The sequence below is a fragment of the Spodoptera frugiperda genome, chromosome 9 (genome assembly GCF_023101765.2).
Source record: "Spodoptera frugiperda isolate SF20-4 chromosome 9, AGI-APGP_CSIRO_Sfru_2.0, whole genome shotgun sequence".
Taxonomy (NCBI): Eukaryota; Metazoa; Arthropoda; class Insecta; order Lepidoptera; family Noctuidae; genus Spodoptera; species Spodoptera frugiperda.
The window spans coordinates 4,762,198-4,786,195 of record NC_064220.1 but is presented as its reverse complement, the minus strand read 5'-3'; the positions used below and the strand labels follow the sequence as shown (position 1 = coordinate 4,786,195).

The following is a 23,998-nucleotide window of genomic DNA, read 5'->3' as shown; positions in this document are numbered from 1 at the left end:
TTTTCTGGTGAACAGAAGAAAAAAGAAGTTTTACGAAACAAACCCATATCTATTGCGTTTTAGGACAGAATAATATAAAGTAAGGGATTTCAACTCTCTTTCAATGAACCTTCACTGCTACATTACTTTATTATAATATAAACTATATCATAGACATTCGTCTTACCAAGAAGAAATTAACTAAAGTGGTTACCGTAAATCATAAAAAGTAAACTTTCATTATAATTTTCAATTTCAGTTCTCATTTCAATAATGTGATGTTCATGAATGTTATTACTCGTTCTTCAGAGACAATTTCCATTTAAAAACATTATTTATTCTGTGATATTACTATGAGCATATGTTTTTAGTAAAGTTTTAGATTTCCTCTTTCGTCAAATTATATGTAGAGGTTTTAGTCTAACAGCTATTTTAGACAAGTTAAAACAAATGTATAATGGGACTAGCTGACCCGGCAAACTTTGTACCGCCTCAAAAATGTTTTTTCTCACCTTTTAAAGCTTCTCCGGACTACTACAAATAAGTCGAGACCAAAATTTGCCGAATCGATCCAGCCGTTCTTAGTTCACACACACATCGTTTGTTTGATACCACGATGATCGACAACTTGGTCAAAACGTCAATCGTCAAATTGCAACCACATTAAGATCTGAGATTTTATCATACTAGCTCAAAGTTCACGATCGTAAACTAGAATGGGTCCATCGCCTACGGGCATTACTAGGACAATTCATTTCCCTCAATTTATTGCCCCAACTAGCGTGGGATGATAAATGCCCTTCATTTCTGTTGAGTCAAAATCCGGTTGCTACCAATTATTTAGTTCCTAAAAAGTAATATAAACGAGTTTAACTTTGTGGACTTTTTATTTAGACTGAAGTTAGATATCACTGCTTCACTAGTCACTACGCAAATTACGTCTTCGTCTTTTGATAAGCCAGTCAATAGAGTTTTTTTTTGCGGGGAAAATCATCTAGTGACTTCTACCGCTTTAGGCGAAGTGAGAGGGAGTATCGGGGCTCCGGCTCGAAAAGCAGGAATAGGAACTGAGTGGTTTTTGGTCATTAAGAGTCTTATAATGCCTCTCGGGTCGCCCAAAGCGGGAGAAGTCATTCTACGATTGTCCCCCCTAAAAACATACAAGGAACTAGGAAAGTTGACCGTATTTCTTAGTCTTAGCCTTTTACAAGTTCCAAATATTAACTAACAAAAACGTTTTATTTGATTTTAGGTGATTATAGAATCACACAAGGAGTTACGATGTCCAGAATGCAGGGTGTTAGTGGAAGCGAAGGTGGAGGAGTTGCCTCCGAACGTACTCCTCATGAGGATCCTCGAAGGTATGAAGAACTCGGCTCCGAGGAAGTCGGCGACTGGACAAAGGACATCAAGGAGCGGACATTCCCAGGTAAGATAAAATGAAAGATAATAAAACCAATATTTGAGACACTTGAGTAAAGGCCGGCAACGCACCTGTGACTCCTCTGGTGTTGCGGATATCCATGGGCGGCGCTGATCGCTTACCATCAGACGCTGATCGCTCCAATCCTAAACCTCAAAAGGCTAGCAACACATTTGTATCTCCTCTGGGTTTGCGGCTGTCCACTGTCCATAGTCTCATGAATTCATAGAGATTCAGAAATCACAAATGTTTTAAAAAAACAAGCATAAGATTAATGGTCATGTAAATTACACATGCATAATTTTAGCTCAATTGGTTGAAGATATCTGCTTCAATATTTAGTTGCAAGATTCCACTTCACACACACATATATTGCAAATTAAATAAAAATAATCAAAATATAAGATATTTTTTCCCAGCCTTTACTAAACTTCCATGTTACGTGGATTTGACCATAAAATGTGACTTTATAAGTAGTTTAATTTAGTTGATAATTTTGGTAATGCTTGTATTATATTGTTATAGGCGTTACAAGGTGTTCAGGGCGGCGGTAAGCAGCTACCTCCACACGCGAGGGCTATATACGACTATATATCTAAGGAGCCAGGGTGAGTTGACCTCATTGTTTCAAATCATACAGTTTTACCTCATATTGTGAATGTAAAAGTGCGTTTGTTTTAAATGCCGAGGATATAAACTAGTATTAATAAGTACTAAGACGTGAGCATATGAAATTGGGTAGTTTCCTAAGTCAAAAATAAAGATTATTTCGACTTTTCAATACAATACACTAATCACACTTTTATTCTAGATCATACATGGGTGATCTACTTAATTTTCGAATATTTTGAGGTAATTTTCTGTTATTTGCCGTAACAATTTAATGACGGTATAACACACTATTTCATACAAAATTCGTAGAAAATATCGTTAGTGACAAAGAAGTATTTCTATCTCATTTTAATGCCGGTTTAACTTTAATTAAAGAAACGTCAAATCGGGACTTTAGCCTATTTTTTACGTTGCACAAAACGTCATTAGCGCTAAAGGAGCATTAAATTGACAGTTTGGGGCTATAATTTTTAATGCCTAGTCAAACATCCATTAAACTTGTTATTAAAAATTCTTTTGTAAATAGTGCTAGTAATATTTTTTTACTTTATTACAGTATTCATTTATAATGTCCCTTGTCAAGCCTATCATCTTTATTCGCTCCTATCCACGACGACGTCGTGTACCAGATTTGCGATAAATTTATTTGAAAAACATGACGGAGAAGAGTTTCGTGTGAGATACAGGATTACTAAAGCTTTACGCATTTGCGAGATACTCAATTTAGAAACTGAAACTCGAAGAAATAAAGCTATTGATGGTCTCACATTGATACTAATGGCCGCCTAGTGGTCGAAATTCGACCACATACGATTTAATTTACAATACCACTTAACATACGTTCAAGGATAATTTTTATTTAACGAATTGCTATTCGTTTTGTAAAATTCAAATTAATATATCCGGCGCATCATGAATAACCAAACCTCTTCATTATATTAACCTCCTTCAATGAGAAACCTCTTTTCATTACATTTTCTTTTAATATCATCGCAATGTCTGTCAATTTGACGTTTTGTCAAATACGAAAGGGTGGGGGAATTAGGAACACTTAACTTAAAAGGCAAAAAACAGTATTTTCTCTTAAAAAAGTCGACTTTTATTACTTAAAAACATTATTTATCTGTCTGCTTATAACGGAAAAAATATTTTTTCATTTCATGACACATATCACACACGTAACTTTTGCTGGTCTCTCTGGAAGTGCATTGCACATGTGCCCAAAGCTTTATCGTGGTCATGTGAATCTGATATTATGAACTAGTGGTGTCTGGTTCAGTCTGGCTGCATCAACGTCACGCCTCATCTAATATAAAATTCGTATTGTAATAAAAATATAAAAACAAATTGTAAATATGAACGTTCCCAATTGACCCGCCACCCACCGTTCCTAATTACCGGCAGTCGATAATTTGAATAAAACTGGTCGCGACCTTCGATAGCATTATAAGTGATTCCTATAACACGTAAAATTTTAAAACGGATTATCCATGAAATAAACTTACGAAATATGGTGTCATTGTACTCAAAAATATGACATTTGCATCTAATGTATGAAAACACAAAATTTATAACAAAAATGCAATAAAAACATTTTGACTCACCGTGTCAAGATGCGTGCATCCTCCAGTTCCCACTGTCGCTTGCGCACTTAGGGCGGGGGAAGCATACCTCGAATAGCCGCGAGACGGGATACGGGGAGGGGAAGTGGGACTTATCAACGTGTTCCCAATTACCCGCCGTTCTCAATTACCCTACCTTCCCCTATTATGCATGGTAGTGTGTGTAATGTTTTATTTATTGATTTATTTATTTATTGATTATGAATGTACTTTATAAGCATTATTTATGAAAAATATTAGCGTTCTGCACTTCTCCTACACATAAACTATAAGTGTACCAAATTTTATGCTCCTACGTCCGCGCAATTTTCGTCATATAGATGTTTGTGATTCTTCGCTACTGGATCTACCGAAGATCAGCTTCCTGCCAAACATAGGCCTTCCTTAGGTATTTCCATATCATGCTAGGGGAATAGGTGTATTAATAGATGTATATACCTTGTTCTTTATAGAGACTGGGTAAATGCTAAAGAAATGTTAACTATTAAGTAGTTATTTTTAAAAATAAATAAAACGACTTATCTTGTTTTAAATTAATTTATTTTATTATATATTTATTTTACTAAAATACCGAGCCACGGTCACCTGGGGGTAATTCGTACTTCCTCTGTGGGTGCAATATTATAGGTACCATTCTTTGGTTAATTCTTTGCTTAAAAAGTTAGTAAAAGGGCGATGCATACTGCCTGAACCAGCCTGTGTTGCATCAGATACCATGGTTAATGAATAATACTGAAAATTCTTTCTATAAAAGGAAAACTCGAGACGAGTCCAATTCTCATTAATCACAACAATAACAAACACCTGGAAGCTACATTAAATCTTCTACTTACAAACGGTGTTACGATACCAATGAAAGGTAATTCAACACCACATTAAAGCAATTGATAATATTTTTATCGTAAAAAATTAGGATTTTTCCTAAATACAGAGATGACAGAAACGCTCATGATGACATTATTGAAAACTAGGGCTGGTCAATGGTCATCTAGGATTTTATTCCCGCGAACCAAAAAGGTTGATACCTATTTTAAATCGGAACACATAATTGAATCGGTTCAGGGAATTAGAAGAAAATTAGATATTTATATGTATTCCACTATTAAGACACCACAAAATACATTTAATAGTAGCTAATTAAAATAACACATATACCTAATCTATTAAATATAGAGATATTTAATCAAATACAAAATATAGATATAGGTATTACGTAAAAAATGTGATTAGCTCTGGAAAAACTCATAACTAAGTCTTAGTTTACAAGTAACTAAGTAGTAACAAATGGTATTGTATTGATTTTTATAGTGTCCTTTAACTACATAAAATAGATCCAAACACGATCGATAAATCGTCATTATAAAAAATCGGTTTCTTTCGAAGCGGGATTCGCTTCCTTCCATCCTTAATGACAATTTACATTCAATCAGTTCCAGAGAGTATACAAATACTACGTAATCAGTTCATTCAAAATATGTGTTTTAACTTGCAACACTTTTTAATGTCGTCTTTAGTTAAAGTCCCATTAAACGGACCCGCAACAGTTTTGTGCAACGTCTTTAAATTTAATGGAATATTAGCGATAATGACGGATTAACTAATGTCGATTTTAAAGACAGTTTTCTGCAACTGACTGTATTTCATACAAAATTCGTAGAAAATATCGTTTGTGACGTTTATTGATTTTGACTACTAGGAAACTAGCCTATTGTCAGAATTATTTAATCGATTCTGAACTTTATTCCAAAATGATAGAAAATATTAATATGTAACTATCAATAGACTACAAAAAAATCTCATTCTAAGTTTGTGATCACGTATAGTGGTCTTAATAAGCTTGACAATTTGCGTGCGAATTAATAAATGCAATTATGTTAATCTAATTACTAGCGTTTTCCATTTCAATTAACGAGTTTTCATAAAAACCTCAGGACTTACATACTTTGTAAATTGGTGTCAGGCATCTTGGTTCATAGTAAAATATACAATAATAAAATACAGTTTATTATTTACTTGTAGATGATTTTGTCATCAGTTTACAGTAACAGGCGGTACAGAATGAATTTACTAAATAGTAAACTTTTTGGTTAAAAGTAGAACATTCGGGTGCTTTGTCCACCAGAAATGTGTTATGTAGCTGTGTTACGAACAAAACGAGAAAAATGCGCAGCTCGACGAGTTCTGTAAATAGTAGAAGTTGATATTATATGGTTTGTGTGCACCGTTCATCTTTTAAGGGGCACGTAAGCTTATGTAAAAAGTATTAAAAAACAAGAAACTAATATTAATATATTTTTTATTAAAGGTATTTCAGTGACAAAAGCGCTATATTTAAATCCACTAGTATTAGTGAGTCATAATGTTTACTAAGGAAATAGTTATTAATTATTATTTGTTTACATAATGGTCAAGAGTTACTTGTGACGCTGACCGATGATCAGAGTTCACGAATGACGTCTTAACGTCCCTGTGATAAAAGTGAATGCCAATAAATCAATGCTTTATAGTTTTAGATACTGTTTTACAAAGTTATTAAGTAAAGACTTAGTACTAAAGTAACCTTAGTATGAGTTTTTAACCGATAAGCATTCGGCGCTCTGATTGGTTGGTTCATTCGAGCCGGCCAATGAGAACGCCGAACACGCTCTCGTTTTGATTTCGTTCAACGTAAAACAAACTCGTACTAAGGGTACAGTTTGTCAAGTTAAACCAATCTATTTGCAGAAGACCATTACGTTTATAATCACAACTGGCTTCTTCTTCAAACATACACACAAACTTTCCCATTTATACTATAAGTGAGTGTCCAAAATTACTTGAAATTATAAACATTACATTGACTACACGAACTATTCAATTACTAACTATACAAGTATACATGCTTGCTTTATGACAGTTTACTCAACCTGGGGTTCGAATAGGTGCTCACCAATCGCGTGTAGCAACTATACGAACGAAACTGTCGTGTTCTATTACGATATTTCTCGAGAAAACCATTTTCACCTGTCACGATGTCGTAAAGCATTTTCTAAGTCGTAATAACAGACAAGCGTATAATTACCATATTAAAGAAATGAGTTACAGTGACATTCACATGGTCAATGATCCATTCAAACCCTACAAAGCATTACTCGCAAATAAATAACTGTCGAGTAACTAGAATACTAAGTAGGCAGTCATTTGTCAGCGACCAGAAGTGCATGAGTCAATGAGAAAAACTGCCGCTGTTATAATAATAAACGCTAAAGTTGATGTGATCGGTGGCTGTGAACTACTTATATTCAATTAGCAGTCGTTTTTGATGCATTATGTTGGCGTGAGTCATGGCCTATCCGTTGTGTGCTTAGCAATGTGCTACATCGTCATTCTAAACATGTGCACTGTGGAGTATCTTTATACATATACAAGACTCTTAACCGGCGTGTTTGTATGACCAGATGCATGAATGTGATGAAAGCTAAAGAATTATGCAATGAACCAGGTGTACCTTATACATATACGATTGGTAGTCAAGCCTTACGCTTAAAACATGAGTTTATGTTTAACCAAATGTCATTTTGCTGACTCAAGTCTGCATAATCATAATAATGGCACTTACTAAGTAGGTATATCGTCATAAAAATAATGTGTCATTCCGATTGGTTGGTCCACAATACATAGTTTATTTATCTATTTTTAGTGTTACTATTTAATGAGGATATTTTTCGTTATAATAATGTTATTTAATTTGTTTACAGCGACCTCTCGTTTAAGAAAGGTGAAACAATACTCATTCATAAGAAGTTGGACACATTTTGGTATCAGGGAGAATGTTCCGGAAGGACTGGCATGTTCCCACTGGCATATGTGCAGGTTAGTTCACTGAGATTTAAAAAATACGTTACCTCAAACTACAATCTTCTCTCGTTTCAAGGGGGTGTTTACAAACACATAGTTTCATACTTCAAATGCTCACACCCAGACCCCAGTCTTTCTCTGAAGCATCTTTTATACATATTTACGATGACCTAACAGCGATTCCCGGGTCGCTTGCTAAGTATGGAAAATCTGGTAAAGGTTTTTTTAAAGAAGAATACTGATCTGTAATTTCGTGTCTTTAGCGTATACAAATTAAATTATCGTCCATCTTGCTTTGCTAAATGTGCATAAGTGATTATGGGTTATAAAATAAAATTATTATAAACATTTCAAATAATCACATGTACGCCACATGTTTGTCAAAGAAAGTTAGTGCTTGACATGTGGTTTAACTTTAAACGTTTTTTTTTACATATTTTTTTATTATTACTTTAAGTAATGTAATGGCCATGTGTCGAGTTATGGTTATCTGTAAATATAAATGTATTCTACTTACTTATTTATAACAAAAAAAAAACAAATATTTCTAAGATTTATATAGAGGATATCTATACACATACACAGTTACTGAGTGACAAATGATCTTATTACTGTATCATTTCTATTTTCGCTGACTAAACTGCGATTAGAGCAATCTATCAAACGTAGGAATCATTGCAAACTTTCTTTTAAGATGGAGACCCTATTTATACGAGAAATTATTTAGGCCAAATGTCCACGACGCGTCATTTGACGAAAGCATGCAACCTACAAACGACGATAGGTTAATGCAACGTTGCCGCTTCGTGTATGGTTTTCATTGTTTCTAAATAAGATGTAACCACACACTCACTTGTCATTTCTTATTCATACACTTAAGTCTACACTTTCTAGAAATTGTTTTATATTTTTTTCAGGTCGTGGTACCTCTACCGGTGGCCACTGCACTATGCAAAGCATTATACGACTTCCGAATGTCCGCACCTGACGAGGAAGGCTGTCTGGCTTTCGATAAAGGTAAATTCACGAATAAAACTATTACCAATCAAAAATCAGCTAAAATTCTATGAGAATAGAGTGGATTTTCGCTTGAAAGCGTGTTTGATAAAAGAATAGGAATAACATTTTTATAGCATAGGTCGGTAATCGAATAGATTGATCACCTAATGGTAAGCAATCGCTGACAACACCACCACAGAGTAGTTTCAGTACGTTACCGGTCATTTCAGGATTGGCAATTTGACGATTGAGCCTCCGGTACTCCCACTCACACTACACAACCGTTGTTTCACGCCGGTTTCCTATGAGGCCATGTTATCACTCCAGTAGAGCCGGCTTATTCGTATCAAAGCATGATTCTCTCACATCATAAATAGTTATATACAAAATCAACTATAATTATAAATAAATAGAGTAGAATTTTGTGTATCCGTGACCTATTTCTTAGATAGTTTAGGTAACTATCTTTAGCGTGTCACGTTGCATACATGTTCATGTGCATTGGGAATTACTGGCGCTGAATTAAAACAATGGATAGCACTTTTAACCTTGTTTTATTTGCCCAAAGTTCCCCAAGCCTATCCACGTTCGTACCGACCGGACAGCGCGCAGTAACTGGCGGTGCCGCTAACATACTTCTCGCTTACACACAATACTGCTGATACATCAGATCTTTCATACTTACAAAGCCCCTACAATAGTATTTATTGTAAATGTTATAGGGGCGATAATAACGGTGCACCGTCGTGTGGACGACAACTGGGCGGAAGGCAGGCTCGACCAACGTGTCGGCATCTTTCCCATCGCCTTCGTGGAACTCAACCAGGCAGCCAGGCAGCTTATGAACAGGTTTGTACTTTATCTAGAGTATATTGTATCTAACATACATACATATATAACCTCACGCCTGTCTCCCATAGGGGTAAGGCAGAGGCAATGGAGCGCCAATTGCTACGAATCTTACATACCGCTTCATCAACAATCATCACTTACTATCACTACTATATTATATAAAGCAGAACATTTTGTTCGTCTGGACGCGCTAATCTCAGGATCTACTGGTCCGATTTGAATAATTCTTTTTGTGTTAGATAGCGCATTTATCGAGGAAGGTTATAGGCTATAAATCATCACGCCACGATTAATAGGAACCGAGCAGTGCGGGTGAAACCGCGCGGAAGTAGCTAGTTATTAAATAAAGCCTTACTTCTTCCATGAGTTTGAAGCAATAGTATTTGTTGATAGTCGTTAGCGACGACGTAATTTTTTTGTATATTAAATTTTACAACGCCTCTACCGGTCATCTGTGGCACTAAAATTTGCCACACAAAAATTGTACACTTCAAACTCATGGTAGAGTTACTGAACAGTTTGTTTGTTTGAACGCACTAATCTGTGGAACTACTAGATCAAATTGAATAATTATCTTTGTGTTAGATAGCCTATTTATCGAGGAAGGATATACCTTTAGGCTTTAAAATAGCTGTTAAATTAATGTTTTGTGGTCAAAGTGTTCACATGTTAATTACTTGCTTTTATTTTGTGCAGTGTGCCCCTAAACCGTCCCGTGCCGCCCATACCGGAACAAGCGCGACCCTCGCACTCTGACCACAGGCATCATGCGCAACAGGTAATGTATCTCCTTTATAATTTATGTAATCACATACTACAAGTAATAAAATTAGATTAACTGCGATTATAGTGCCCTTTTCACCAGTTATGTTATGAAAATCATGTAATAAATTGATAAAATCTAAGGATTTATACTATTTTTATATGAAATTTAAAAATGCACCTAGAAAATGAACCTAAGATATTGAATGACAACATCAACAAGACAAAGTGGAATGAGCATCATGTTTCAATACTTATTTATTTCATTAATTCCAGCAACACTCGCACCGCTACCAGGCGATGTCGCTGTCGACGCCGGCGGCGGTGCACAGCGCGTACCAGAACGTGCCCGCCATGTCGCAGTCGCAGCCCAGCTACCTCCCCCACTCCCCCCACTCCCAGCACTCGCAGCCCCTCACCCACCACGTCGCCAGGAACATCGTCGAACCCGCCCACACCAAGCACTCGCTCGATCTCATACAGTTCACCAACGTACACAACAAGTCCCACCAAGGAACCATGGGCATACAGAGCGTCTCTCGCATCGGAGAGAACTACGACAGACTACGGACCGTCAAATACGACAGCTATAATTCAACCCCCGTACACAAAGTAGACAATACCTACCAGAATGTTAGGACGCACGAACATTTTCCCGTCGCCGTAGCCAATTTCAACACTAGCAACCTTAGTTCGGACTCGAGTTCTAGTATGAACACGCCATCTTTCGGAGTAAGTTCCACCACCACTCCCAACACGAGCTCCGACACCAGCACTTGCGAGAGCGCTGAACCAAGCCTTCCCAGTTCCCCAGACAATAACACCGAGCGAAATGCAACCGTCATTGCTGGCAATACGGCTCAAATTCAAAACCAAAATCAGAACTTACCAGAGGAAGAAACTAACAACGACGAGTCTCTCAATACTTCTATGGGAGTGTTGAGTTTGAATGAAAGTTCGACGGCTACAAACACGTCCTTGAATGTCAGCTTGCCACCTTCAGAGAGTCCAAAATTGAATGCGTCTGGTACGAGTAATGCCTCTCAAACACAAGAAGATAATCAGGAAGGTGCAATCAATAATGAGTCTTCAAGACTTGACGTGCCTTCGTCTAGTAAAAACCCGTTGCGAACCAATGTAGATGCTTTGTTGAATTTTGGATTAGGATTACAAGCGGCTCTGTCGCCCTCTCACGGGAAGGATGGGAATTATATGCTGAACAGAGCGCATAGAGATCATCACCATAGAGAAAGAGATAAGAGGCATAGTTTGACGCCTTCTACTCATTTACAAGGAAATCATAATACTCAAAACAGGTGAGCGCTCTCTACTTACACTTCTTTATTTAGAAAAACAAAGAACGCTGATGTAAAAAAGTAATTAACAGAACTGCCTCGCCTGCCGACTGGTTGCAAGTACGACTGCCGGGCAAGGGGTCTCGTTCGATTCCCGGGTCGGGCGAAGTATTACTGGGCTTTTTTCGGTTTTTCGAAAATTTCTCAGTAGCACGGAGTCTGGAAATGTGCCCGGTATATGACAATAGGCTCACCACCACATGGGACATACAGCATAAATTGTGAAATGTGGGTGTACATTGGCATTATGTGCCATAATGTGCACCTCTGCCTACCCCTTCGGGGATTAAGGTCGGGACGTTATAAAAAATATATAAAAAATATTATAATAATTAATAACGACTTTCATTTAATAATGTAGCCTTTTTTATCTGATATTAGAATATTTGAATACTGCAGGCACTCGGCAGAGATCCTGGCGACGAGTTTACTGGACGCGGGCCCCGAGAACCGGTCGGAACGGTCGGAGCGACGCCGGCGCCGGTCGCGGAGCAACGAGCGCCCGCTGCCCGCCGCATACGTCGCTATATACCCGTACAAACCGCAGAAACCAGACGAACTCGAGCTTAAGAAAGGAGGTAATACTAATATTACACATTATTTGTTTATTAACCCGTTGTCTGTCGGAACGCAGATCTACGCGAGACACAATGTGTTTTCTATTGTGTCTTATATACCGACAGACAAAGGGTTAAGCTTCAAGCACTTATTCTACTACAATCGGTGGACTTAATGAAGTAGGTATTAATGGGGTAGATGTAGATGACTAATTTTTATTTTAATGTCCATCTGTTAGACTATTTTAAAACGTTACACAAATTGTAATACTTTCTACGTTATATTAATTTGAAATATCGCGTGACGTTACTTATAGGTCGTTTTATACTTAGAAATGACTTAGTTATAGAGCTCCCACTATACACCACATCTTATCTAAGTATTGTCGTATATGAAAACAATTTCATATACGACAAATACCTACGTGATAAGAAGAGTGTCTTATATTATTCATTGTTTAACTGACGGAATAAAAATATTTTAATTTTCATAGCCCGTCATGATCTTGATTATTATTATTGCGTCAGGTATCTACACGGTGACGGAGCGATGCCGCGACGGTTGGTACAAGGGTTGCTCAGAACGATCGCAGCGCTGCGGCGTTTTCCCGGGAAACTACGTCGCGCCCGCCTCCAACCTGCGTACTAAACACGACAAGGTAACTACTGCTAGTCTTACTATTTATATTTTATTTGTAATAAGTTCATGCATTATCAATTTGTAATTGTCCTACGGTCACTTCTTGCTCGAAGAAGGGATGAGCTTTAATCACCACGTTCGTTCAAGGTGGATTGGTGATTTCAAACTTGTCTAAGCAATTTTAGAAAGTGTCTACATATATAGCTCTGATAAAGTTACATTATTGTACTTGTCCGATTTCAAACCTAGGCCACCTTGGTTTTTGTTTTATTTTGAATTGAATTACATTAATCTCCGAAGTGGTAAACAAAAGATGCACATTAGATATAACTGTAACACCAGTGGTGTACATTACAGTACCTATACATGTTTCTGTATTATGTTGTCGCGGAGTAATGAGTGAGAATTGTTGTCCAGTCGCAGAGCGCCCCGCCGCCAAGCACGGTGGGCCCGGCGAGTTCAGGCCCCGCCAGCTCGGGCCCCGCGAGTACAGGCCCGGCGGCCCCCAGTGGCTCGGCCCCGCAGACGGCGCCCGACGCCCCGCCCCGCGCCAGGGACCCCGCACTGCTCATGGGTATGATTACTTTATATCTTCGCTTCCCATCAGGCTTGTTAGAAGCTAAGCGTCGACAGAAACGTTGAAAAGAAGACTTCTGATAATAATTAAATAATGTCTATACTAGTTTTATCTTGTGGAAATATCAGTGTAACCTATTCTATTCTTGTAAGAAGTAAAAGCAAAAGAAAACTGAGCATTTTTTTCTAACTCGTAATTCTAAGTCATGTTTAATATGAAAAATATATAGGTAATATGAAAATAGTAAATATTCAATTTTTAAATGTCCAAGCCATTATCTTTTTACTTTACACTAGTTATTGTCCAAGGTACACGCGACATAAAATAATCATCTACTATTAAAATTTTACAGCCCAACCTTTGACATACCCGTGGAATTCTCCTGCCCAATCACAGCAAAGCACGCCGAGATCTGAAAAGGTTAGTTACATTTATTGTAAAGTTTTTGTTAAAGCACCGATAGGTACTTCTAAAATTATTTAGACGCCACTGACAAACTGTGAAAAACATCGTGAGAAAACCAGGTCTTATATAAATTGCTAACCCGTATTGTGCAAGTGTGGTGATTAATGCTCAAACCTTTTCTGAGAAGAGATCTTTGGTCAGCAGTGACCACTTATAGGCTGTTGATATTCTTGAAATTATATTTATTCTTATGTGTTTTAAGACAACATTTTAACTATCCCGGTAACCGTTCATCAAACTAGACTAAAGCGAAAGTCAATATTACAAATCTGTAGTATTAGTACATATAAATACTCAATACTTTGTCCTAAACAGCCAAAAGAAAAATCGAAAGCAGAGAAATCTTCAATATCGACGGGCGTAAGTTTGATGAAGCGTTTGGCTGCTATGAAGAAATGCAAGTCGCCGCCTCCCACTGGATACAGTATGGATAATCCAGTGTTCGAAGACGGGCCCGGCACGTCATTGATGCTAAACACCAACTCGCAACATCACCCTGTACATGTCAGGTCAGTGACCTTCATTTTATTTGAATCTATAAACCCATTGACGTTAATGTACTGCAATCTAATTCTTCAATAGATCACGAATTCGATAAATGTATCATATCATATAGGCAATAAAAGTGAGGTCGGTTTGTTAAAAATGCGGAAAATTTTCAACGAACCTCGATTAGTTTCAAGGCACACCGGGACCCATGCGTCGACTTGCTACCTGACATTAATATAGTAAACCACACATTTAGTTTGATAGTACTATTAAAACAAAGTCCTATATGATTTTTTTCTAAAATAATGAACAAATTAAATAATGATTTCTATTAGTATTGCATCTTGAGAAAAGTAAGTATTGAGTATTGAGTGAATGTCAACTCGGTATAACAAAGCATTGTCTTGGAAAATATCTGAAATCTGTCAAACCTATCCTTTGTATGTGTGCATCGTTAAAGCTACTTATGTGATTTAAACTCGAATACTCAAACATGTACTATATTATTATTTGAGTAAGATTTACTTTGGTAAATAGAGTTTGTTGAATAAATTCACATAGGTCAGTATTACAATTGGATTACAAAGTCCGGCCCTGTGTTACTGAGGCGCGTGACTAAAGGCGCCAGACGCTGAGTACAGAGCCGTATTTATTACGGGACCGGGAAGGGATCCCACGTCTAAACATTAAATGAATATTAATTATTGTATTGCGCGTCATTTTGTTTCTTTTATTTATCGTTTTCGACTTCTTATTATGATTATCTTCCTATTAGTTATTACGAAATAATAAGAAAATTAATAGATTTTTTAATTTATTTATTACGAAAACTAATAAAATTTTATCTTAATTTGTCTTGTAATTTACAGTACGGTATTTTTAAACCAATTTTAATTCATTGTATACCGTTCTTGTTTGAGTATTCGAGAATAAGATGTTCGTGATCAAACAGGTTGTGTGTGCTTGAATGTAATTTGTTCTAACAGCACTCATTGTCACTGCATTTGTGTTCCACGTGTGTTCCTTGCTGCGGACCGATGTCGAATATTTTATTGTTCTTATATTACTTTATTAAGGATTAAAGAAATATGTCGATTACACACTTAATTTCATAGAAAAAGTGCATTCGACTTAATACAATTTATAATTTTGGTTCATTTATTGTATGTAACTATCTAAGCTTTAAGATTTTTATTTTGGAATGAAAGAATTTCGTATTTTATATTTGACATTGGCACGTAGTGTACTAACGGTGTGGGTACAGGTCGGGCTCATGCCCCTCGCAACTGCTGCGAGCACTGCCGCCGGCCGCACGCACGCACAAGGAGCGGCCCACACCGGCGCCCCTGCACGAACATCACCACCATCTGCACAGGTTGTATGCAAATACAAACACTCATCCCTCACACCTCACACATGCACACACAAGGAGCGTCCCACTCCGGCGCCCCTGCACGAACATTACCACCATCTGCACCGGTTGTTTGCAAATACACTCACACATCCCTCACACATCACACACGCACACACAAGGAGCGGCCCACCCCGGCGCCCCTGCACGAACATCACCACCATCTGCACAGGTTGTATGCAAATACAAACACTCATCCCTCACACCTCACACATGCACACACAAGGAGCGTCCCACTCCGGCGCCCCTGCACGAACATTACCACCATCTGCACCGGTTGTTTGCAAATACACTCACACATCCCTCACACATCACACACGCACACACAAGGAGCGGCCCACCCCGGCGCCCCTGCACGAACATCACCACCATCTGCACAGGTTGTATGCAAATACAAACACACATCCCTCACACCTCACACACACGCACACACAAGGAGCGGCCCACACCTGCGCCCCAGCACGAACAACACCACCATCTGCACAAGATGTATGCAAATATACACACACGACCCTCACACCTCACGCACGCATACACAAGGAGCGGCCCGCACCGGCGCCCCAGCACGAACATCATCACCATCTGCACAAATTGTATGCAAGTACACACACACACACATCCCTCACACCTCATGCACGCACACACAAGGAGCGGCCCGTACCGGCGCCCCTGCACGAACTTCACCACCATCTGCACAGGTTGTATGCAAGTACACACACACATCCCTCACACCTCACGCACGCACACACAAGGAGCGGCCCATACCGGCGCCCCTGCACGAACATCACCACCATCTGCACAGGTTGTATGCAAATATACACACACATCCCTCACACCTCACGCACGCACACACAAGGAGCGGCCCATACCGGCGCCCCTGCACGAACTTCACCACCATCTGCACAGGTTGTATGCAAGTACACACACACATCCCTCACACCTCACGCACGCACACACAAGGAGCGGCCCATACCGGCGCCCCTGCACGAACATCACCACCATCTGCACAGGTTGTATGCAAATACAAACACTCATCCCTCACACCTTACACACGCACACACAAGGAGCTTTCCACACCGGCGCCTCTGCACGAACAACACCACCATCTGCACAAGATGTATGCAAATACACACACACGACCCTCACACCTCACGCACGCACACACAAGGAGCGGCCTGCACCGGTGCCCCAGCACAAACATCATCACCATCTGCACAAATTGTATGCAAATACACACACACATCCCACACACCTCACACACGCACACACAAGGAGCGGCCCCCACCGGCGCCCCTGCACGAACATCACCACCATCTGCACAGGTTGACTAAAAATACACACCCACATCCCTCACACCTCACGCACACACAAGGAGCGGCCCGCACGGGCGCCCCTGCACGAACATGACCACCATCTGCACAGGTTGTATGCAAATACACACACACACATCCCTCACACCTCACGCACACACAAGGAGCGGCCCGCACGGGCGCCCCAGCACGAACATCATCACCATCTGCACAAATTGTATGCAAATACACACACATCCCTCACGCACAAACAACACGCATTACATACGCTAATATTAAATGTGACTATCGAAGGAACCCTTTTGTGTCTATCATAACAAAATATTGTATTCCTGAGCATGTGATTCCTGTTTTGCTATCATATACTACGTGTTTATTGATTGTCAAACTATTTCATGTTTGTGATGTTGCAATCTTCTAACGCATCCTTTGGTAATTGTAACTGTTGGTTTCCTTATTGACGATAATTGACGATAGGATAGTAGAAATACATTATATTTATTAGTCTGTTAGATAATTTTATACATATACAAACAGATTGACTGTCATTACAATCCAAAAACCAAATAAACTAAAAAATCACGTTCTCGTATATGAATGCAGAAATACTCCACTAGTTTCGAGTCACAAAGGGACTCTTCATTATGAGTAGCGTGCGTAGACGCGGCGACGTCGCGTAGCCTACTCCCCTCCCCAAAACCAAACTGCATTACTGATCTAATGAACAATCTATACAAAATCGATATCTACTTAATACTACTAGCTACACCCTAATAAATGTACCGTACTTACAAATGCATTGGAATTATATAATAAAATACTATTTATCTATAATATTAGTGCCTCGTTGGTCGAGTGGTCGCAAGATCGACTACCGGACAAGGGGTCTCGGGTTCGATTCCCGGGTCGGGCTAAGTATTACTGGAATTGTGTCCATTATATGGCAATAGGCTCACCCCCTATTACAATGGTATTTTAACACAGATGATGAAATGTGGGTGTAAATTGTATAGTGGTGTTACGTGTCCTAATGAGCACCTCTGCCTACCCCTTCGGGGTTAAAAGGCGTGACGTTGCGTTGCCTTATCTATAATTATATGTTATTCGTTTACAGAACGGGTACAGAAAACCCGTGGCAGTCGCAGCACAGAAAGTCGCAATCACTAGACGTGACGGCTTCGAGGCGAGACAGACATCATACGCAACCGAATAAAGAAAGGTAAATAAATAACACTGTTTTAATCTGTACATAGGTAACACAAAACTCAATGATATAATTTTACCAAGTTTGGGGTGCTTATTTCACCACAGATGTATTGTGCTATGTTGCTGTGGATGCGTTTGGCTTCTACCAATTATATTCATTGGTACTCTTAGCTTAGCACTGGTGGAAACGGACGCAGCAAAGCCTCGAAATTGACATACTGTCTTCAATAAAAATCCCTTAGTAGAGAGAGATAATTTTTTCACAGACAACAATAAAAATAATCATGTTCCTCAAAACCACAGTGGTGTAAAAAAAGTATGACCTAAAAATCTATTATAAACCAGCTGTATAATAACCGATAAATGGAATGACAAAATATTTTAATATTGTTTTTTTTAAAGATGACATAATTTTATTCCTTTATCCACAGATTTCGCTGCATAGTCCCGTATCCGCCTAACTCGGAATACGAGTTGGAACTGAAAGTGGATGATATAGTGATTGTGTCGAAAAAGCGAGGGGATGGTTGGTACAAGGGTACGCTGCAGCGGACCGGACGCACCGGCCTCTTCCCAGCATCCTTCGTTCAGAGCTGCCCGCCTGAATGACAAAGGCCTACACCTTCGAGGTTTGGGACTCTATTCTAGTACATAATTGTGACGGGAACATTTCAATGTGCGGCCCAATGTCCATAGCTTCTTTTATAAGGAAAGTAACACGTAGTTTCACATTATACCCGTTTTTATTTCGTTAGCAGTAAGGTCTATTGTTGAAGTCAGTTTTACTGAGTGAGCTTAAAACTGAATATTAATTTAATGCTCAATTAACTAGCCAAAATCCAGAGACGCCTAGTTGTTTTAATTCTATGAATCTAATCATTTATTATTTTGGTAGTCCTGAAGTCGTGTAAAAAATGACTTTTTATAAAGATATTCAATGAAGTTACAATTTGAAATTTGAATGACCAAATACTTTTGTTTTGATGTGTGATAAATAATCATTGAGTTTTCTATACATGTTTAAATGAAAGTGGAAAACATGAAACAACACAATTGTCACAAATTAAATAAGTGCTCTACTCTTTATGGTCACAATTAAATCATTTCTCAAATTAGACACGTGTTTTATAAAACTGAAAAATTATACAAAACAATGAATTATCTCAATACTCATTATATGAACTGTTATACAATATTTAGATTCCTTTTTACAAACGAAACAATTTTATCCTATAAATCCATTTTCACCTGACTGATCCTTACTGCTAATGTTTCTGTAAATATTCTTCCTGATTTATTTTGAGAAATTTATTTTTTAATATAACAATGTGGGCCAAATTAAAGTGTCCATTAAAAATGAAGTATTTTTGTAGTATTAAAGTAAAGTTGATGATAATGGCTACTTGACGTGGCGTGTATATTTTGTTTTTGATCTTAATTTAGTTGTCAAGTATGTATAGATGATATTAGAAAAATAAAGGTTTTTTGGTAATTAGAGACATGTGAAAACTTATGTTTGGCCAGCATGTCATTCTGTTAATATATTTTTCATAGAATTCTCCACTTTATAATATCGAAACAAGAAAGTTGAATATCTAATAAAATTTATCAGAAACGGACATTGTACAAGATATTCTTATTTTGGTATGCTTTGATTTTAAGTCGTGTCGTTTTTTGAAAGTTGATAATTGAGAACAAATCTGCAAGATCTTCCTTGAGATCTTCCCATATCGAAGTTGGTTTAATGTTCCAAAGTGTATACCGATGTGGAAAAGAGAAGCAAGACCCTATAGTTACATAGTGTTATGTTTTCGTTACAAAAATAAAAATGAACCTATATTTTCTAATGTCTCTGATTACAAAACACTACTAGTTCTAATACACTCGCGTGCATGCAAACTGCATCGAATAGTTTTACAAAAATATTTCAATTAGCCATAATAATTTTGAACGAAGTGTTAATATAGTGATACTTACCAATACACCTACATATTTGCAAAACATAGACGATATTTTTAATATTTTGAGCTTAATCTACCTATATGAACTAAAGTAATTATTTGTATCTTACATTAAATTTAATTTTACAATTATTTGTTAGAATACAATATACGCTTACTATTTTTTAACAATATTATATAATTTTGTTGTTTTACGACACTGCCATATTATTGTTTTTCTTGTATCCTTGTTTTACTTATGATATTAAGTCATTAGTAGACATGACTTCGATATACTGAAGTTATATATTTTAGCTAAGGAAATGGTTGGTTATACTATTTATGTATAATAGTGAATACTAATTTATATAAAAAAGAATGTTTTAACATAAACTTTTTGGGTTTTAAATAGAATTTTGATGAAATTAAGACTGTATGATACCTTAGTTTTTAGAATGTAATTTTAATAGGTATCATCTGGTAATAAAGTAATTGTATTTAACCATTTTCATATGGATCACTTGTTTTTGATAATTTGTAAGGTAAATATTTAAAAATGTTCATTGTTGCACCCATTTTTGTGGTCTGATGTGTATTTAACTTAATATTAAACATGAATTTTTCACTGAATTTATATTTGTTCGAAATTTTTGCGATATTCGGTGTTATCGATTGAAACTATATATTCGTCGTCACTACAAATTTTATCGAGACGTAGCTAGAGAATTTTTGACCGAACAATATAATCTATTTAGTATATTAGATATTGATTCATGTAGACGAAATATAATGCAAAATGTCTGATGAATAATCAAGTAAACAGTAGCTTTTTGACTTTTTAAAATTTTAATACATGATGTTTTTTTTTTGTAATGATTTTTAGCATCAGTCCACTTGTAAAATGGTGTTATTTTATGTACGGAACAACAGCTCAACTGCCCTCTAACGGGTTTAGTGCTAGTATTAGATAATTTAGGAAAAAATGTACATTCGATGTCTTCTATCTACTTGTGTAAAAGAGTGCATGAAACAGGTATTTTAGTAACCTTTAGTTTAGGAAAACTTATTTGAGGAAACAAAAACATGTTGTTGATCCAGTAACACATTGTTCAGTAGTAATTTATATTACGACATTGGTTTTCTTACACATAATTACGAAAATATAAAATATGCCAGTCAGCCATTTTAGCCACAAGATGGTCATTTCTATACATAAGTTTCCCCCAAAGACTTCTAGTACCTTTAGTGCAAGTTTGGTTTACGTTTAACTTTACCTTTCCGCGTTCAGCGCTCTGATTGGTTGCTTCATTAGTTACGGCCAATCAGAGCGACGAACGCGCTCTCGTTTACCTCTCGCTAGTCTTACTTCTAAATCCCCGAAAATATATCGGTGTCCTCGCTCACTCACTCCATTGTAGACCTTATTTCCGATGTTTAGAGACTACTTTTGTATGAACAAATTTTGTTATTAATAATCTAAACTGACTAATGTCGTAATATAAATTGTACTTGAATTTGAAAAATTTTACTCAAGAAATAGTGAACGTCTGTGTACGGGATTCGTTGTGAACTGATTTTTTTAAACCTATTTATTTTATTTTGTAATTTGTACGTATACCTAGATGTTAAGTAACCTCTTACAACGAAGTTTATGAATGCTCCTTTTTTAATGTTTAGCTGTTCGGCCCTGGCGGTCTACAGTTAATTTTGAACTAAGTTCTTTAAATTAATAATGTGTGGTTACTGCTCTACTGCAAAACTTTTCTTCAATACCGCTAGTATGAGTTTGCTTTACTTTTAAAGTAATCGAAACGAGAGCGCGTTCGGCGCTCTGATTGGTTGGTTCATTTGCGCCGGCCAATCACGATACCGAACGCGCTCTCGTTTCGATTATTTTAAACGTAAAGCAAACTCATACTAATGGTTCTGATATATTTTTAATCTGTAATAATGAAATAGATTTCGACCTGTTTTAGAAAATTGACAGTATGGAATTTTGTCGCCCTAAGATATTGTACCCACCATGTGATTATCGACAAGTGGAGCAAGTGTGTGTCCAATTTGTTTTGTATTGTGCGCTTCTATTGTAAATTTTAAGTGAATCATATCGAAGTTATTATTAGGTGATTTCGAAAAGAATTAAAATTTCTTCGTAATATTTTTTTGTTTTATTTATTTAGTAATTTATTATAAGCTAAGATGGTTTTAATGGAGACGAAGTTACAATCAACTTGGTAACAAGGCTCGGATACCGGTTAAATTTTCAAACCGTTATTATGTACTTGTACGCAAAACCTTTACATTGGGTTTCGTTCGCGAAACCGGTTTTTTTAAACCGGTATTTGGAACAGTATTTTCATAAAGGTTTTTTCGGATTAACCGGTTTAGAGCAATAAAAACCGGTTAATACGACGCACATCAAAGAAACGCCGCGCGCTGTTCAGCTTATTTCAATAATAATATTTCAACGCGTGTACCGACATGCCCCTCGTCGAATAAACCGGTTAATTTAGGTTAAAATAAAGTTCTTTAATGTTCACGTTCTTAAGAAAAGTTCGGAGGAAAACCGATATAAACCGGTATTAACCGGTATTTTTTAAACCGGTTCCGAGCCTTGCTTGGTAACTGTAACTAACGTAAAAGCTATGAAATACACATAGACAATGTTTTTTTTAAAACATTCTCCCTAACAGATTTTCTTCTGTGTCGTGGGCGCGTTTACAAACATACAAGTTCACATACACATGACACCCAGACCAGAAACAACAATTTGTGGATCACACAAAGATTTCATTATACACGTTTCGTAGCAGCCGGTTGCCCAGCTACCGCGCCAACCGTGCAGTCATTGGATGTTTGGACATTTGACTATCAATCACACTGAAACTACTGAACGGATTTTGATGAAATTTGGTATACAGAAAAGGTATTAGCTGACTTGGGTGATATGATACATTTTATCCCAGGTTAAGCCGCTGGCAGAAGCTAGTAGTAAGTATAGTATACAGTGCCTTTTCACACTCTATCCCTTAATATTAAATAAATGAACGAAGTGAACATTTCAATAAAGTTTAGTTAGAAAACCAACCATCCACTTACACCTACATTGTAAATTGTAATACAATAACATAAGGTCTATAATTCATCTTTAACCAGCTTTAAGAGTTCATCTTCTTCCTCGTTCCATTGGTCAGGGTTTGACGTCATCTTGCCTATCGCTTCCATACGTCGCTCCATCGTCACCTTATCAAGAATATGCTCCATTTTAATATGCATACAATCGTTGAAAACCGACGCATATTCACAAACTTCAAATATCCCTTCGACTACCTGCGTACACTCACCTACCGCAGTCTTTAAACGAGCCATCACTTCACTATCTTCCCCATAAACAGCTTTATTGGCTTCTAATAAATGTTCTTTGCTTATTTTATTGTTCTTTATGATAGAGTTTCGTTTGAGAATGCAGGCGACGAAGCATTTCCCTTGCAAGGAGGCCTGAGGGATCCGTTTTATGAAGTTCTCGACGTCCGCCATTGAAGCTTTGACCTGCCGCGCACATTCAGTCAAGTTCTTCCTGAATGGTTCTACGTTTTCTGTCATTTTGTTATAGCGTTCCATTTGCTCTTCCTTTGTAAGTGGCGTGAAGGATATAGTTAAATAGAACGCGAACGAGAATAGTATGAACAAGATTAATGCAAATATGTTCTGTAGTTTATACATTTTTTCTTGCTCGCGTTCGTTTCGCGTGCGTCTTGTTTTATACTTCATTTTATTGTAACGGGATTTGCTAATTGGTTGTTAGTTTCGTAAAGATACAGTACCTCTACCTATACATGGTTATTTGAGGTGTGCACTTCTGTCTTTAGTATATTATTTTAAAGTGCTTCATTAAATTACCTAATGCACCTAAGTGCAGTGTATTTGAATAAAACGATCACTATTTTAAATACTTTGAAAGA

The 23,998-nt window shown here is 37.3% G+C and overlaps 2 protein-coding genes and 1 long non-coding RNA gene across 6 annotated transcripts in view; 1 reads left to right on the top strand and 2 right to left on the bottom strand.

The window, feature by feature from the left end:
- Positions 1–22,194, top strand: part of LOC118281958 (E3 ubiquitin-protein ligase SH3RF3) — a 34,894-nt gene extending 12,700 nt beyond the window's left edge. The window contains exons 3-19 of one of the 4 annotated variants that reach the window (XM_050696070.1): positions 1,232–1,408; positions 1,928–2,010; positions 7,374–7,488; positions 8,391–8,490; positions 9,195–9,321; positions 10,021–10,102; positions 10,363–11,402; positions 11,841–12,019; positions 12,527–12,657; positions 13,056–13,212; positions 13,568–13,635; positions 13,996–14,189; positions 15,434–15,648; positions 15,753–15,856; positions 16,487–16,590; positions 18,005–18,109; positions 18,528–22,194. In XM_050696070.1, coding sequence (XP_050552027.1) covers positions 1,232–1,408; positions 1,928–2,010; positions 7,374–7,488; positions 8,391–8,490; positions 9,195–9,321; positions 10,021–10,102; positions 10,363–11,402; positions 11,841–12,019; positions 12,527–12,657; positions 13,056–13,212; positions 13,568–13,635; positions 13,996–14,189; positions 15,434–15,648; positions 15,753–15,856; positions 16,487–16,590; positions 18,005–18,109; positions 18,528–18,705 — 3,159 coding nt within the window. In that variant the 3' untranslated portion in view covers positions 18,706–22,194. Of the gene's footprint in view, positions 1–1,231; positions 1,409–1,927; positions 2,011–7,373; positions 7,489–8,390; positions 8,491–9,194; positions 9,322–10,020; positions 10,103–10,362; positions 11,403–11,840; positions 12,020–12,526; positions 12,658–13,055; positions 13,213–13,567; positions 13,636–13,995; positions 14,190–15,433; positions 15,649–15,752; positions 15,857–16,278; positions 16,383–16,486; positions 16,591–18,004; positions 18,110–18,527 lie in introns of all 4 variants that reach the window. The other 3 variants (XM_050696069.1, XM_035602808.2, XM_035602809.2) reach the window with 3 other exon arrangements.
- Positions 15,429–16,906, bottom strand: LOC126911078 (uncharacterized). Its single transcript, XR_007705650.1, has 4 exons — positions 16,833–16,906; positions 16,521–16,624; positions 15,683–15,786; positions 15,429–15,578 (listed from the first exon to the last, which is right to left on the bottom strand). It is a non-coding gene; the product is annotated as an uncharacterized LOC126911078 (long non-coding RNA).
- Positions 22,195–22,977: 783 nt separating the features above from the next.
- LOC118281968 (uncharacterized) lies at positions 22,978–23,829 on the bottom strand. Its single transcript, XM_035602820.2, has one exon. It carries the CDS (start codon positions 23,805–23,807, stop codon positions 23,172–23,174), a length of 636 nt encoding a protein of 211 aa, XP_035458713.2. The 5' UTR covers positions 23,808–23,829; the 3' UTR covers positions 22,978–23,171.
- Between the last annotated feature and the right edge of the window lie 169 nt (positions 23,830–23,998).

What these genes read in the sequence shown, in the direction of transcription:
- LOC118281968 (XM_035602820.2), bottom strand. Translation starts at nt 23,807, where the DNA reads ATGAAGTATAAAACAAGACGCACGCGAAACGAACGCGAGCAAGAAAAA.